Source organism: Colias philodice, chromosome 15, assembly GCF_061535455.1.
Source record: "Colias philodice isolate Cphi_HAF_F1 chromosome 15, ilColPhil1 Martin Lab GWU primary, whole genome shotgun sequence".
In the NCBI taxonomy this organism is placed as follows: Eukaryota; Metazoa; Arthropoda; class Insecta; order Lepidoptera; family Pieridae; genus Colias; species Colias philodice.
This window is the reverse complement of record NC_143100.1, coordinates 10,534,035-10,552,138: the sequence shown is the minus strand read 5'-3', so window position 1 is coordinate 10,552,138 and position 18,104 is coordinate 10,534,035. Positions and strand designations below refer to the sequence as shown.

Sequence of the window (18,104 nt, the reverse complement as noted above, 5' to 3'; positions counted from 1 at the left end):
AATAATTCTGATTGGTTGTAAGTATATGTCATATACTACACGCTTCTTGACTTATACGCCAGCTAGTGGCAAATATCATAATCAATTAGGATTATTTATTTTCAAATTTTCAAACGGATCAATTGTGAATAGCAAAGTGAATGAAAAATTCAACAGTTTTAAAAACATTATTTTAAATTGCAAAATTTTTTGAAAATCTCTAAATATACTTGTTTATTTATTACTTTTAAAATAAGTAAATTAAAAGTAAATTTTCTGACAATTGCGACATTTTATAATATTCAATAACAAGGTTATATTGACATGTGCGTTTTACTTCAATCGCGCGTAAAGGTTACACGCACACACTTTTTTTTAGTGGGTAACACTCGCCTCTATTTTAAGCCAACGTTTTCTATATAAAGCAAACTGAGAAGTTCTTTGATAAATGAACACAGAAATAATAATTGTTGTTTGATGAGATGAAGTTGAAGAAACATTTCGTAAACCTGCCAGAAATACGCTTAGGTGAAGATCTAGTACGGAAATCATATCTAGAACACTTCAGATATAGTATGTGCTGACCATTAAATGTGAAATCGAACCCTGAGCACTTTAATTCTGTAATGTTCTTTCTGCTAAACAGAAGAGGCGTTCAATCTATACTTTTTTATCGACACATTGTATGTCATTATCCAATTTTTCACATACATAATCTACAAAACTAAATTTCCAATTAGTTATTTCATACAACCCCCAACCCTTTACAGTAACAATTCGGCAGGAGTAACTACCCCTTTGCCGGGCAATGGAGTGGGGATTTAGTCCATTGTCCGGTGGGATGAGGCGGCGTGAGACGTGTTCCGCTCACGCCGCTCCATGAGGGTAGAGCTGGCAGGCTCTTAGCTTGTTTGGGCCCGGTGACGGGCTGCCGCTGATGGGGTCACGGATGAATTCTACACATACCCGTGGCCCCGTCGTTGATGCGGCTTGACGGAACACAGTGGGGTTTTGGTCGGTAGGAATCCGACATAACCCACGGCCTCTTCCCCAGAGGCCGTGGGTATCTATGCAAGATTTCCCCACTAAAAAAAAAAAAAAAAAAAAAAAAAAAAAAAAAAAAAAAAAAAGGAGTAACTACCCTTTGCGAGAATATCATTTGCTCTTTTGTGTCCCGCTGGACACTGCATGTGATGGGAACACGTGTGCAATTGTATTATCGATTTAATTATATTGATTTGTAAATTATTAAATATCGGCCATTTTTATCAGGGTAGTGTAATTTAGTAATTTAATTTAGGAATGTTTCGTATTATCTTTAGTTTTGGGTATGTCGTATATGAATATAGAAATAACTTAAATTTTAAACCGATTTCTGAATGTAATAAATCTCATCAATTATTTCTAGATACAAAAACAGACGGCTGTTATAACAAACTATGTTACTTTTCCTTTCCTTAGGTTTTATAGGTTTATTGTATAATCAACTAATAACAATATTTATTTGGGTGTGCGTGAACAGGAAATAGATCCTTCACCTTCACTATTATTATAAGGCCGTACTTAATGCAGTCAAACACTGAAAAGATAAAACACTGCTGTTTTCCACGAAACAAATGCTCCGTTCGTATTGCAATTTATGCAGCGAATTTTCCCATTAATTACATCTTTGTTATACAACTACGTGATATTACGCGATACGCGTCTGATACTCGGCCATGCGTAGGTACTATATGCGTCACTATTCCATAATATCGAGGAAAATACTGCTTACGTTATGGTTTTAATCTGCTAAATAACTAGAAACGTTAAAAGGATATTCCGGTGTCGCGGTATATAAATTAGGGATTAGTATTCTCTTGCTTAGTTGCCTGTTTGCTTGATCGTAATGCGATTGAGTTTAGAAAATATAAATGTTGCGAGTACGGCGTATGCGCGGATTAACTAGGTATGTAGAATAAAAGGAAATTCTTATTATGTTTGCGGTTGTCTAGACGGAAATAATAATTTTGTGTTTAGTTTTGTCTATTTTCTGTGGACAGTCATATTAAAGAACTAAATTGTTTGTAGTGTTAGAATTATGTATATAATGATTAATGATATACTCTACTGTGACTGTGATTGGCTGTTTCTCTGATAGAAGTGTCCCCGTAATTTTAAACACCAACTTTTCACTCGTAAAAGTTGGAAATCTTTTAATCTAATGAAGCCATGAATAAAGGGCAATTTTTAAAACTCGTATAAAGCTATAAATCAGCCCCTTTATCTCTCGGTGCGTGACTTGATGCACATAAACTAGTGCAAGCTACTGTTAAAATATGCTAATTGTTGTGTCCGACGGACGTGTGTGCGCTTAATTTGTTGGACGATATTGTCAAGCCCGACCACGCCTTTGTGGCTTGCCAATATGCGTTTTTTAATTCATATAAGTATACACATTATATGTTGGTATTTCTTTTTTTAATAAAATCAAATGTTAAGATTCTTAAAAGTGTCCAATAACATGCTTAGTTTTAAACTATGTTTTATGTCGCAAATTAACTGACTGATCATTAATCACAGATAAATCGTATCAAACATCGCTAGTTAAATCTAATCATCAATAAGAAAAATGTATATTTTTATTGCTGTGGTTCAATAATAACAAAACAAAAACTATTTATTAAGATGGCGTTTGACATAAGTTCTAAAATATAACTATTCCATTCATCTAAAGCTACAGCGGGTAATAATTTCACAAACAAATACAAATAAATAACGTCACATAAAACTGCTACATCTATACGCGTTCAAAATGCATCGCTCTCGTTTATTTTTACACGTTTCGTGTGCACTGAATCTGCGTTCAGTTTATTTATTTGTTTTCCAAGAAAATTAAGTTGAGCGACAGTGCCAAGATTACAATGTAACATTGGCGCGGGTCATTGGCCGAAATCGGCGCGAGTCGCGACCTTGCCGGCTCACCTACATATGACTGCCCACTTTTCCTTTCGCCAATCCGCAAAAAATATAAGTCGATCCGCATCTCTAGCCGCTATGATCGAATCTGATGTATCGAGATTCGAATGTGTTATTAGAAATTTGATTTGTTTTTTTCTGATTAGATATGTTCGTGTCGTGTTTAATACCTTTTTACTTAATTAGAAGAAATGAAGAATTGAAAAGCCAAAAAATCTCCCATAATTTAAATTTGTTAGGCGCCAAGACAATCTCAAAATTAATGTCGAAAATAATCCTCGTCCCATTAGATATACCCGATATTATCGGAATTTTAAACTTAAATGGGATTAACGATCTTCAACATTAAATTAAGATCCCCCAATAGATATCAGAGATGTGCTTGGCGAATCTTTTCTTGCAAAAACATTTAAAAAAAATTGGGTCAATTAGAAAAAAAGCTTCTCTATGACGTGAGGGAAAAGGGGAGTGCGAAGCCCTAGTTATGTGTACGTTGTGGCTTTAGTAAGGGCGAGGGTGTACCCTTGAGCCGAGACGTCACCCCACCCGCCCTTTCCACTTTCGATGCTTCATTGTATTAGTATTCTTTACTGCCAAACCGCAGAGCTCAAATTCCTTTGTAAACCACACGCCGAATTTATATTACTCGAGACCTTTGTTCGATGATCCACACTATACCTGTGGATCCTCTAACAACGATCTTCAAAAAGAAAAGAAAAAATTATTGAGTTATTTTTATATTTTTCACAAAGGTAGATAATGTAGCGGCCGTTTTTTGTATGCATAATAATAAATCTTCATTGAAACCGTCAGAGAATAGATGCGGTATGAGAGTTATTTCTTAATTCGTCATAGCGGACAGTAGACTGTGGCACTTACGTGCTGTGAATGTCACATGTCCAAAAATAATAATAGTAATGCGCGTCGGTCAGTGCAGCGTCTGGTTGCGTCACTGCACCGAGCGGCAGGGCATTGCACCGCGCGTCCTCTTCACAACTACCGACTACGGAGCACTATTGCCGTCTCGCTCCCGCAATCACTCTTTCTAACCTCGTGTAATATCGATCGCAACCATTCAACAGCTGATTGTCATTAACATATCCTAGCATTAGTCTAGATTGATAGACGATGTATATATGCATGCAATAATGTACCTACACTTTGATTGTTACGATTGAATTACAATTACAAAATGTTAAATCACATTATGTTGAAACAACAAGAGAAACGTAGTATGCTGTTAATAATATTGAGACAGTTTTTACCAAATGTTTATTTCAATGAGTATCATTGTAAAAAGTTTTATCGTATTATTTGAGTAATTATAACTTACTTTTAGACATGTTATGGAGTTATTAGCCAAATGGATAGGAAGCGGAACCAATTATGATTTGATAAGTTTCATGATTACCAACATTACAAAAATCAATGATGAAATAAAGCAGTACAAAAACTGATTGCATTATTTTCTTTCCAGTGGCGTGGCGGTGCTGAGTCCGACGGAGAGCAGCGGTTGCAGCGGTAGCGATATCACCGAGCCACGTTCGCCGCGTAGCCCCGAATCGGGTTGCAGCACCAGCGAGGAGAGCGCGGGCGTGCGTATGCCGCCCTGGGCGAGCGACCCGGCGCCGCCGGCTCCGCGACGCCTCGCGGCCCAGCCCGCGCCGGTCCGCCGGCCGAACCCACCCGTTCATCGCCGCATCACCGAGTACTTCAACCATAAAATGAAACCCCAGAACAGCCTCAAGCGAGACTCCAACTCTGTCAACAACGATGACATCAAAAAGAAGTGCCTCCCCAAAAATGGTGTAACGCAAGATCTCGAAAAATACATCTCCTATCTATCGCAAACGCTAAGTCCCAAAGTCTTGCTCGATGTAGGAAAACAAGCACAGGCTATGCATAAACCGCTGTCGCAAATGACCAGCATAGATCCTAAACCTACAGATCTCAGTAAACCACCTTCAAATGCCAACGCCGATAGCGTGCTCGATTACTGTAGGCCTAAAGAAAGCAAGGAGGTGCACACGATGAACGGCTTCGTAGAAGTACGACAAGTATCTGAAAAGATCAACAAAGATAAGCTGTCGTGTGGGGTTCTAAATGGATTAGTTGAAAATAAGAAAATTGAGCGTGATAAGAGATTAATATTTGACCCATCCGCCAAAATAAAACCTAACCTTAATAAACAGAACATCAATAATTCCCAAAACAACAAAGTGCCAATACCGGGATCACACGAAATGTTTGGGGTGAGAATTGCACCTGCCACTTCCATGAATCAAAATAGAAATAAAGTTTCAACTTTGAAGACCGAAGCAAAAATCAATGGAACAGTTAGCTATACAACAAAATTAGACAGTAGAATGAATGGTGTAACGCGTGGCTCTAATAACTTAAATTTGGTAAACAAACCCATTGCCGCTAAAAAGGAAACAGTGAAAAAAGCTAACTTGGCACCAAAAAGAACCAACAGGAAGTCCTCAGCGTGTATCGCAAATAGTAAAAACCTCACTTGGTCAAAGGCAAACAACCTCAAACAAGTCCAGTTGCAAAAACAAAATTGTGTGAATTCCGTTTCTAGTACCACGTTACGAAATATGCCGGGCGAGGCGAATACAGCACCAAAGATGAATATTCCAAACGGTGTTAGACAAATGTCGATGACAGTTAATGGCAATTTAAATAGCCTGAATGTACCTGTAAACAATTTACAAAATGGTCATCAAATCAATGTTCAACAGCCGTGCAATGGAACGGTCACATCAACGAACTTATCAACGTTTATGGCTGTTCCGCAAAATGTCATGCTTACTACATTAAGGATACCGCAAAATGGGTTGACTGCTCAAACGTTGAATCAGCAAGGTGGTATCGCTACTTTGAACCAACAAGGCAGTATAGGAACCATTAACCAACAAGGCAACATCGCATTCAATAGGCCTAACGTCAATGTGACAAGCCCGACAAAAATAAATGGACAGTTTGTGTTTCCACTCGTACAAAATATTAACGGGACTGTAGTTCAAATACCTAACCTTATGGCGAAGGTGCCAAACTTTGTCCTTCCACAAACACAGCCTTTAACCGCACAGCGGCAGAATCATATGCAAAATCAGCAGACGCAAATACTTATCAACGGTACGTTGCTGAAATTATCAAATGCAATACCATCTTCGTTTCCGCCTGGCAACAAGACGAATCCTGTCTCAAGTCAGCCGATTTCTGTTCTCAACAAAGGCTTTCCTGGAATACAAACTGTAAATGCAATGACACCGCAGAAATCTAATCATTTTAATGTCAATCTAAATCATCCGATGTTGGTTCCGCAACCAGGCTTTATAGTTACTTCAGTGCCAAACGTCAAAGAAACTTGGAGTTATTCTACAGTAAATACCGCCTGCTTATCGCATTCTACATATACAAACCCGATTGTTCAGCACCCACCGCCCATAGTACCCACATTTAATACGCAGACTTTGCACACGAGTAGTATACCAATAGCGCCTGTGAAACCGCCCGATAACCCAATCCAAGGCACAGAGCCACCTAGCAGTACAGTTAAGGAGACAGACTTAATTGAATTAAAAAATCAAAAGTGTGATATTCCATGGCTGTCTAAAAATGTTAATAATAACATAGTTCCATTAGATTCTAAAAAAATCACATCGAGGCCTTTTGCTGAAGTTAGTTCGGGTAAGCTTGATGATTTGATGTCGGATAAAGTGACGGATAGTGAAGCAATAGCGGCGTCAACGAATAAGTCGTCGAGAAAAGAGAATGTGCCTGAAGAGATTAAAATTGAAGAGGTATCGAGAAGCGAAGAAACTGTGTTCACTCAAATAACTGTGTTAAAGGACGTATCATCGAATGTCGAAAGCACTGTGATAGAAGCTAATTTTAATAGCGCTACAACGGAATCCTCCGAGTCAGGGATCGGTACGGATAAGTCGATAGATTCGCCGAGTGACTCACAGGGTAGCAAGGAATGCGACGAGGATTCCTCGTTGTTGTCGCTGAGTGTGAGTGTGAGTTCGATAGACGCGACGAGTCAGTCGGAGTCGCAGAAGAGTCCTATACTTAAGCAACCTAAAACGTTAAGGTTTCCGCCTAAAAATCTTACGAAATCTGATAGTGATAGAAGGACGTCTAGTTCAGACACTACGACTACCGTTAGTGTGTGCCAATGGGAGAATTGCAAGCTGGAATTTGATAGTGATTCGAGTTTATTGGAACACTTGCAGGTGTGTATTATATTTTATAGTATTTTCTTTAAAACTGTAATAAACTAAAGATCAAACCATATTTTTAATAAATGCGCAGTAGTTTAAATTTGTGCACTAATATTAAAAATTAGTTCTTAAAACATAACAGGTTATTGGTATCAGATTATTTAAATGTTTTTTTATTTTACTTATCATCAATACATATTTTTCCTTCAATCTAAAGTCGAATTTTGATAGTAATAAAAATATGGCATTGAATAGAAGAATAAAGTATTGAAATGTTCAAATTGTACATTTCAGTCCGTCCACGTTGAAACGCAAGTTGGGAAACAGAACTACGTATGTCTCTGGCAGCAGTGCAAGGTCCGCGGGAAGCCCTCCTGCTCGCGCCTGTGGCTGGAGCGGCACACGCTCTCGCACGGCGGCAACAAGCCCTTCAAGTGCATCGTCGACGGCTGCGACAGAAGATTCTCCACTCAGGTACAATTACGTTCCAGTAGCAATCTGAAAACTCTTCTTACAGAACCCAGGATACTCATCGCCAAAACGATTCCACAATAACGCGCTCGCGTCGTCCTTGAATGGGTTATTGTCTATGTCGTTCTGGCGGTCTGGCATTTTGGTCGTCAGTTTTGCTCGTCGATAGATCCCGGTAATCTGGATTCGAAGTTATCACAGATTTGCATGTGTCTCTACTCTCTGAGTATTATACGTTTGCCTGATTGCCCACTTTTTGTTATTAGCTTGAGAATCGATTGGATGCGATTCACTAACCACCTGTCCGCAGTTTTTTTTTGTTTTATCGCCTCTTTATGACCTAATATTTTTATATTATAAAAGCAATTAACACCCGCTTTCCTCGCTTCAAGATTGACTTATTAATCTTTTAACTTACGCTCTATTATTATATCGTAGTATTTGCATTTTCTTCAACATTTCACTCATGTTTATTTCCTGGGCACGCCAGCGGAGCCGTGGGCAAATAATTCCGAATCCCCGATTAACGAGATCTATTGACACTCCATAGACTTAGTTTCTTCTCTGCTTTTATTTTCAAGCTTTATCCAGTCAATAGTGATTGGACCATGGTAATCTTCTAATCTGCTATTTCCGTATTTACCCATGTAGGGTCTCGGTCGAGTTTTCTAAATTTTTATTAATTGATCACATTGTTTGCTTCTACGTGATTCAATTACTTGTTGACCGCGTGGCGTGTCACGTATACATTTTGTTCATTTCTAAATTCATCTCCGGTTGCAAATTCCACAAAATTATTAGGTCGTTCTTGTCGTCGGTTGTTAATGTCATCATTCGATATTTATTAGTTATGCCGTGACGTTGCCACTTGGATATAAATTGCAACATCGTAGTCTTCGGATTTTCGGGAACAATAAACTGTGCTTTGTGTTTTCTGTCCTAAGGTTGAAGGAGGTTGGCCTGGTGGAGTTACAACGAAAGCGACTTCTTTTGTTATTGTTTTTAAATGCCATTCTTTTATTTATTTTTAACTACTCCGAGATGTGCCAATGCTGGACTCACTGGAGGATCCATACAAGTATTGTGTTAGCTAAAGGTTTATGAAAAATGATCACGGTTTTCTATAAATGTATGTTGAAGTGTGTCATTTGTTTTTGGTTTTCCTTTCCTTCGTATTTATGAGAATGCAGGATTTTCATTTACATGACTGAGAAGGAAGGAAAGAATAATATAATTTATGAATGAATATTTTCCTTTACAATTTAGATATAAAAAGTTGTAACAAATCTTATTATTAAATGCAATTAATTTAGATTTTTTAATTGTTTATCCTTTAAAAAATTGCTGCCTTGGGGGTATAATCCCCATTTACAATATGATCATTTTACACGAACTGAGAGCTGTAGAACGTGCCGTCTATCTCGTTGCCATGGTTACAGCATTGTATCGATATTTCCAGACCTTGTTGGAGCGACACGTGAACAACCACTTCAACGAGTCGTCGCAATCGAGCAGCACCGGGCGGAAATCTAGTGATAGCTCGTCGAAACTCATACGCAGGAATGGCAAGAAGCTGCGGTATAGGAGACAGCCTTGGTCGGGTGAGTGTTGATTTTGTATTTAACTGTAACCCGCCGCGTCACTAGCATGTCACTCAGTTAAATAGGACCCGTTCCAAACTATCTTTGTAGAAAGTGACGTAAAGGTCTCATCATCATCCTGTTTTTGTGTGAAGAATAAACAAACATAATATATCCATACGGTATACATTCTTACAAACATTTGATGTTTAATACAATTAAAGTAGGATTGGAAATTATTGAGAGGAATTTTAATGATTTTCGATTACTTGGATTAGTCTCTACTTCGATGGGGATAATAATAACTTTTTACAATTTGAAAAATTTGTCAAAAAATACGGGTGAAGTCGGTGCGAAGAGCTACTAAATACAAACTATCCAGTATGCAGCATTTATTTATTCTGTAGCCAATTTTCAGTGTCATACTTCGCTTAATAAACGTGTTTTCTTCTTTTTTTCTTCTTCATATATTCGTTGGGACATAGTCTATGCAGCATTTATTAATTGTGTAACCAATTTTCAGTGTCATACATTTTCGCTTAATAAACGTGTTTTCTTCGTTTTTTATGCAACAACACATATGGAACATAGTCTAATTATCGAGTATACAATTCCAGCGCGCATGTTCGACTTCTTCGACTCGGGCATGATGGAGGGTCTCGCGTGGCGGCTGTCCCGCTGCACGCGCTGGCGGCTCGGCGGCGCCTGCCCGCTGCGGGAGCCGCCCGGCCGCCACACGCTCACACTGCATGCGGCGTTGACTGCTACCAGAGCGGCTCCGGGCGGCAGGAGAGAGGCCTTGATGACGTACTATCCGCCTAATGTGTGAGTATGCTTTGTTTAGTTGGGGTAGGGCAGGGGGTTTTCTTTGGGTTGGGCAGTTTTAGTAGTGGTAGGGCAGGGGGGAGATTTGGGCTAGGTGTTTTATAGGTGTTGAGTAGGGTGAATGAAAAGGTGACTTGACTAATGTGTGAGTATAATTATATGAATGAGTATATGTTAGTATGGGTATGTAGTATGATTGGCCACACGCTCACACTGCATGCGGCGCTCACTGCTACAAGAGCGGCGCCTGGGGGCAGGAGAGAGGCCTTGATGACTTACTATCCGCCTAATGTGTGAGTATGCTTTGTTTTTGGTAGGGGTAGGGCAGGGGGTGTTCTTTTGAGTTGGGTGCTTTATTAGGTGTAGACGATAGTAGTGTTGAGTATGATTTGGTTGTTTGCTGGTAGATGGAAGGGAGGATGTTGTCGAAGTACTAGTCGGCAAGTGTGTGAGTATGCGTTTTTGATAGTTTGGGACTTTTTGATTTGAACTTTTAATATGTGGCACTAATGTGTGAGCGTGCTTTGTTGCTGATAAGGGTAGAGAAAGAGGGAGGGTTTATTTTTTAGGTTGTGTGGTTTTGTTGTGAATGGGGTTATGGTAAGATACTCGACTTAATCGACACCAAACCATTAAGCACACATATAATATGTGTGCTTAATGGTTTGGTCGGATGGTACTTGGTAGTGATACATAACTTGAAATTGTTTGTTTGAGAGATTTTATATTTATTACCAAGATTTAGTTTTTTATTGGTCAATGATATGAACTATAAATAAAGTCTAAATTGATACCTTTATTTTAAAATTGACTTAAGTATGTGGGCTTTTAGCCCATGCGAGAGATTTTTGTGCATAATATATTATATGACTAATAGTATATGAGTGTTATTTTTTACTAAAAATGTGGTGAAGTTGAAGCAAATAAGAAATATTGTCTATATGAGAGTTTATTGAATGTCTAAAGAAACAATGAAAATAGTAATGAGAAAGAAAAAAAATAACTATTTTGGTATAATTGTGTGGTAATGTTTGTAATGAATGAATATGCTGGAAATAAAAAAGGACCAGCAGTTGTAAAAAACATAGTATTTGTTTTATAGGGAATGTTATTATTTATTAGTATCATAAGTTTTTTTTATTTCAAAATACTTTTGATATAGTCATTCTGTAATTTATAATAATATAGATAGAATATTCCTTGAAAATTATTTTATAGAACTAATTTAAACGTAGGTTGCTGCTGAACTTAATAATCTCTATTGTTCTAAATCAAAAGTATTTATTTATACAATGTTTGTATAATATGTCTCATAACAGACATTTATTTTAATTTTTTAACATATTTTCAGGTAAGAATTTTCAATACTTTATTACCCAAATCACGGAATAAGTTTTAGATGGGATTTATATAAATAGCTTAAATATGCCTTTATGATATAATGAAAATACGAGATACTGCATTTGGTAACTTGGAGATTTCTATGAATTATAAAAAATATTAATTTGTTCCCAATATTTGCAGCGACGATATTCTCGAGTATTTTTGTTATTTTATTAACAAGGTAACGACGAGGTGGGTTATGTAGTCAGTGTTGTCGAATTTCAAAAGTTGTACTAATTTTCGTTTATTATTTCGGTAGATTATTTTTGCATCTATGTTCATGAGAAATGTGATGGTCCTTGAATTTTTATCTTGTGATTTTTCTTAAAGACATTCATTTTGCACGTATAAGTTGCACTAAATTACTTTATAGTTTTTGAATTTGGTGTTTAGAAATAGTTTTTTTATTCAAATCATCATTTTCATTACCTAAATTAAGTAACGTTAAAAGCATATATTGGCAAAATCATCATAATTTTATCACTAATGATTTATTAATTATAATTCCAACCATTAAATTTCGTACTTAAAAATCAAGGAAGCCTAAAATTGGTTTGCTCTAAGACTGCACAAAGAAATGTCTTCCACAATATTCAAAGCAGATCTTCGCAGACAAAACTGTAAGCAAATCGAGTGGCTTTAAATCACAATTATACTTTAGTTATCGCAGCATCGCTTTTAATAACATCATTATGCGGATCTTTGTGTACTTCTTATATTATATCCATTGAGTTACTATGTACTACGTACTAGAGAGGGCATCACTACTACACTCTTTGTAATCGTCTCAAACCATTTTTTTTTTGTTAAATTGATTGGCTTTTATTTATAAGTAATAAGAGGCAGAATATCTACAAAGTGTATGACTCACTCCCCTCCCTCGCCGCCGCGCTTGTCGCACAGATTTTGTTCGTGGTGTCCTCTCTATAATAATACCTCAATGATTATATCTAATTATTTTATATTTGTACTATTATCATAATATACTATGTATCATCTTTAAGTTTAATTTATAAGTTCATATTTCCTTACTAACCTTATTAAATCTTAATGAAGAAGATGTTTCATAAGCGAATGAATCAATACTAGTTTTAATTTATACAGTTTTAAATGTTTCTCTTATTCTTAATAATAATCTGTAAATGTAAATTTTGTCTGTGCAAAGTACAATATGAATATGACATCATAGTATAATTCCAATTTTTTACCCGACTACGGCAAAGCAAAAGGAGGGTTATGATTTTGACAGGCTATGTATGTATGTATGTATGTATGTATGTATGTATGTATGTATGTATGTATGTTCATCTGTTCCCTCGTAACTTCTAAACTACTTATCAGAATTCGACAAATGACATATCATTAGAAGCGTCTTAATTGTCCGCTGGTTATAGGCTATATGGGGTTTCACAAAATCTAATGTGGCGCCCTCTAGCGGACAAAACATACAGAGTAAAAAAATAAAGTTAAGATAAATATGCCGTGTTTGGTATCATTTGAAAGCTTTTTACTTGCACATTTTGAATATATATATATTACTAGCATTTGCTTGTGACTTTACCTGTATTCATGGTCTGATTGCATATAATTCACATCTTTTCGTTCATAGCTTCTTTATTAGTTCATCAATTTAACTTTTGTTTTATACTTTTTCAGCGTCGTTTTTTGTCGTAGTTGGGTTTTAGTTGTTTTACTTTTTATCTTGTTGCGAATAATTTAAGTACCTACCAAAATTGGCTTTCCATTTTTTTTTCAATTATTCAAAATTCAAACTATAAAGGTTAATATGAAACATCTTTTTTGTTATACTTCTCAAATATACGACAAAAACAAGAGGTACACAAGATCCTTACACAGCATGCTTCCCTTTCTCGGCCACACAGAAGCATCTTATGAAGTTGCTAGCATAAAACAATGATACCAATGAGTTTAAAGCCAACTTGATTGAGTTTAACTGACAACCCACCTCATACAATTGGCGAAAATCAATACAAAATGATCAATGCTGATGCTAGCAACTCAATGGGTTGCCCGCCCATATTAGCTCGTAGTTAGCAGCTTCAGCATTGACTAGCATTCACATTCATATAGATATTTGAAGTGAAAACTTCTTTAGCGGCGTTGAGCACTTTTTCTGTAATGGGTATAAAATCTTAAACTCGCGTCAGGACACGTGACCTGATCGAAAAAGCGTAAGACGGATGGATATCAAACATGCTCAACGTTAATAATCAAGTTTTCACTTCTGCCGGCACTCCCGGAGTGCAACCCGTCTTTTTTTTCCTACTCGATGTCTTTTCATTTCTCTCTAGCTTCTTAGCGTGCATGTTCACTTTTCACGTCGGGCTTGCAACCCAAAAAAACTGCAAACACGAGCCACGTTCCTACGTAACGTTAAATAACAATGACGTTTATACAAACAAGAGCGCCATTTTCCTCGTTGCCATGGTAACAACCGCGCATTCCGCGACGGTTATAAGGCGCGAATTTAGTGGGCCGTGGTGTTTGCAGTCACATTCTGTGTGGCTTTATTATTATGGACAATAACGTATCCTTTACATTTCAGGATCGAAGACGAGTGGGTGCCCGAGGAGGAAGTGAAGCAGATCAAGCGAGTGGAGATATCGCAGCTGCCGGTCCACACGAAGGTGGTTCTATACGAGCAGTTCTGCAGCTCATACAAGAAGACGCCTTCCCCACCGCCCGTGAGGAAAACCCCCGCAATACAAGCGCAGCCGTCCAGACTGTTACCTCTACGGCAATGCACTTCGTCGAGATTGCTCAATAACTTACTAGCGAAACAGAAGTCGCTAGAAGTGAAGAACGACTGCAATGCAACCAACCTGCCGATGGTCTACAGGGAGGAAGACAGAAGTGACAGAAGCGAAGTCAGCGGCGCTAAGAAGAGGAAGTTGGGGCGTAGGCACGGGGGAAACGCCTTTTGGCCCAGCGGCCGGTAGACTATCACACTAGATTGGGACTTGGACAGACTGAATGTTTGTGAAGCAATAATTTTACAATACGACAGATTTGATCCAAAGAAGTAAATTAAGTAAGAAAAAAATGTGTGCGTGTACTAGTGTACACACGTAAGAAGTGAAACTTCTTTATGGCTTTTCTTCAAAAAATAAAAGTTAATCACGCGTGGTAGGGATAAGAAAAAAGATGGCGCGTAACGGAAAAATGTTACACTAATTTTTTTCCAACCCCGATAAAGAAGTTTCACTTCAAAAAGTGTTTAGATCCAAGTCCCAATCTCTAGATAGAGTAGGGTGACAGATGTTGATTGTCGGTGTCTCCACTCTCGCCCGAACGGAATAATTCACAAGACTGATACATACTTTATATAAGACGACTCGGTTTCGAGCGACGCGACGGTAGCGAACAAATTGTATATAGTTAGGAAATGTATATTGTAGGGCGTTGCGAAGTGTACATTAGTCGGAGTTAGGTTAGCGGCTAAGTTAGTGACGACCAGCGATACGAATCACTGCCAATATTGTATATAATAGTAGTATATTAGTGACGGACCGATCCCGTACGGTCCTATCGACGCGTTGGGCGTCTCGACCGCTTTCGCTTTACGGTGCCAATTATTTTATCGATATCGATGTCGATGCGTGACCGTTGTTTTCGTCACCAAGTGCCTCAATTAGCACGGTTCTACCATAGCAGTGTTCACATAGATGTAACCGCGTAGTCATATCGATTGGGTGTTAGGTTTAATCGATTTTTTATATCGATTCTCGTATCGATCGATTCAATCGACGCTCGGAATCAACAGCTGTCACATAACGTCACTGCCACGTTGCGTTTATCTACAATTTATCATTTCGGTGTTGAAGGAGCGATTTATAAACGACACACTAACTTAATACAAAATCTATTATCACCAATAAAAACCATAGATAAAATAGACTTTGCTCAAATGGTTTTGTTCCTTTTTCCTTTGTATTGTAAATCGCTTCTTGAGCACCGCGAATTGTGCATTAAATTAATAGCAATAATAATGTGTGATAAGAATTTAGACGACTTATATTGACGCACAAGGTTTTTAGCAGTTTTGAGCCAACATACAGTAATCTCTGGATACTCATGTTATATCGTATAATTGGTAACTTTTTTATTTTTGTATCAGGAACCGTTTTATGGTGTTGTATGGTTGATTTTTGTACTTTTGTACTCGGTGTGTTATGGAGTGCAGCGCTTTGTCTTTGATGATGGTGATATATAGGTTATTAAATGTAATATGGAAGAAAAAGCAATATTGATACAGTTCAAATGTGAATTTTAACAGTAATAATTATAGAAGTTGCCTTTCATATAGCTAAGTTTCGAGTTAAGATAATTTACAAATAAAGATTTCTTCGAAATCCATCGAAGCTTTAATACACTATCAACAAAGACAGAGCGTAAAACAAACCAGCCATTTGCGAAGTTTCTGTACGGTCGGATTGCCTTTTTAGCAATAAGATAGTTTACATTGAAATGTAATGTTGTGTTCCGTGCTCACGCGATCTCCGTAGTATTTTTAGTTAGTGACTGTAGTTAAGTTAGGAAATGTGTGTGTGGACGACAATCGATTGCAAGGAGGGGGGCTCAAACGCAAATCAAATTTGAATTCAAATTCAAACTCGATTCGCGACGAGCCTAGCTAATGATCGCCCGCGACGAGACGGAATCGGCCTATATAAGTATAACGAGTTAACGAGGGTAGTTTTAGATAAATGTATATAAATTATAATTTCGATTCCGTCTCCACAACGCGGGTCGGACGAGTCAGCGGTCGCTGATGATTTAAGTCAATATAGGAAATGTTAGTTCGACGTGTTCGCTTTGAGTCTCATCAAAACGGACACATCGAATAGGGACGGACCCAAAGACGCGTTAGGAAAATTTCTTAGTCAAGTTGGTGCCTGTTTGCTGAGGACGATCGTGAAATATCTATGGAAGCCTTCCAATGTACTGATTTTTAGTTTTTCGTATTAAAATTGTAGAATAATTTTCAGCACTGATACGAGTGCCATATTGTATCGGCTTTTTATATTAATTTGATAATTGATAGTCAATTGCGACACCAAAATCAGAAAGACATGTTAGTGTATTTCTCCGTGGACTTAATTTGATCTCAGACCAATCGGCAACGGAATTTTTATGTAAAAACGGCATCGGATTTGATCGTTTGCTTAGATATTCATGTGATTCGATGATTCCTTCATCTAGAAATGTTTCCACATTGGTGAGGTTTAAATTATTGTAAGTAAATCGTGTTTGTTAATTCTATTAATATATCAGACCAAATTTGATGACGTTTTTGAATAATATGTAATCGCTCAATATATAAAAATTGTTAATTTGGGCTCAGAACATAAGTGGCCTAGAAGAACGCTTGAGTACAAATTTTATTTGCAATAATATTTAGGATCGATTGTATTTGGAGGTATTTTCGGTAATATAAGCCCCTTAGTAGTAGCCATTCGAGTCGTTAGGCAGAGAGAAATATTTTGTGATCGAATACTTGTTAGCGGGGTACTAAATTAAAATACATATTGGACGCGAGCGAGCGTTGAGATGATATATTTTTATCACTGCCACAATAGTCATAGGGAAGGGAAGGGTGCCTTCGTAGTTGCTCATCTCTGAGGTTCATTTCGTTCAGTTTCGGCGAACAATATTCGGGGAACAAAACCGCGGGCAATTCCTATAGTAACCTGCTTTGTGTTGGACAGGAGGGGGGTGGCGTGAAGCACATTACCACTGCGGCTGAGCCCTGACCGATACGATTGAGATAATTAGTAGCTACGGTAGATACTTTGGTCACCAGTGTAAATAATTGTGTATAAAGTAACGCAGGAGTAATTTGGTTCGCGCCTGAGTGAGGGGGGGGGGGGGGTAGGCTAGCTGGTAGTACGTTGTCTTTCAACATGTTTCCTATATTATCCGTTTATTATATGAATGTTCTCCTTTATTGTAAATGTTTGACCCATAAATGCTATATGCGGACGCGAGTCCCGGATAGTGTGCACTACTTTATTCGATTTGTAGATATTTAATTATATATAGTATAATGTTTAATGCGTTTAATTTGCTTGGAGCCGACGGTGAGATCCGAAATTTTATTATAATTTGTCCCGCGATGGGCTATCTACCTCAATTAATTATTTATCACACATTTGGGCATAATAATAGTGAATTACGTTACTCGAAATGAAAAGAAATTTGTTCATTGTAGTGAATGTAAGTTTTTTTAATGGTTTGTCCACGTCACAAGTACTGTATCTTATATTAAATACATATTGTATGATTGACTATTTCGTGTTTTATTGCTTTCCAAATTCCAATTCTGGATACTTATTGTTTCACACACAGATCTGTTTGTGAACCTGAACCACAAAGACGTATTTGTAATACCTATTTAATTTATAACTAAAGCAAGAATTGATTACACTCATATTTAATAACAACAGTAAGAAATATTGAAGATTAATGAATTCATTCGTAAAATACATTCCGATAATTTATTCTTTGAAATAAAATATACAACTCATTTATGTTATGCACCTCCTCATTTATACTATACATACATATATATACATAGTTAAAAGTGAATGAATTCACATAATAATATGAAGGAAAGTGGACACTGATATAATATTATGACATAGGCTACATTGAA

At 37.4% G+C, this 18,104-nt stretch overlaps 1 protein-coding gene across 4 annotated transcripts in view; it reads left to right on the top strand.

The window, feature by feature from the left end:
• Window positions 1-17,739, top strand: part of jing (AE binding protein 2 jing) — a 131,621-nt gene extending 113,882 nt beyond the window's left edge. For 3 of the 4 annotated variants that reach the window (XM_089704033.1, XM_089704034.1, XM_089704035.1), the window contains exons 2-6: window positions 4,415-7,181; window positions 7,464-7,643; window positions 9,100-9,241; window positions 9,838-10,045; window positions 13,995-14,559. In XM_089704033.1, the coding sequence (XP_089560159.1) occupies window positions 4,415-7,181; window positions 7,464-7,643; window positions 9,100-9,241; window positions 9,838-10,045; window positions 13,995-14,388 (3,691 nt within the window). In that variant the 3' untranslated portion in view covers window positions 14,389-14,559. Of the gene's footprint in view, window positions 1-4,414; window positions 7,182-7,463; window positions 7,644-9,099; window positions 9,242-9,837; window positions 10,046-13,994; window positions 14,560-14,663 lie in introns of those variants that run through there. The other variant, XR_016316704.1, reaches the window with a different exon arrangement.
• Window positions 17,740-18,104: the final 365 nt, after the last annotated feature.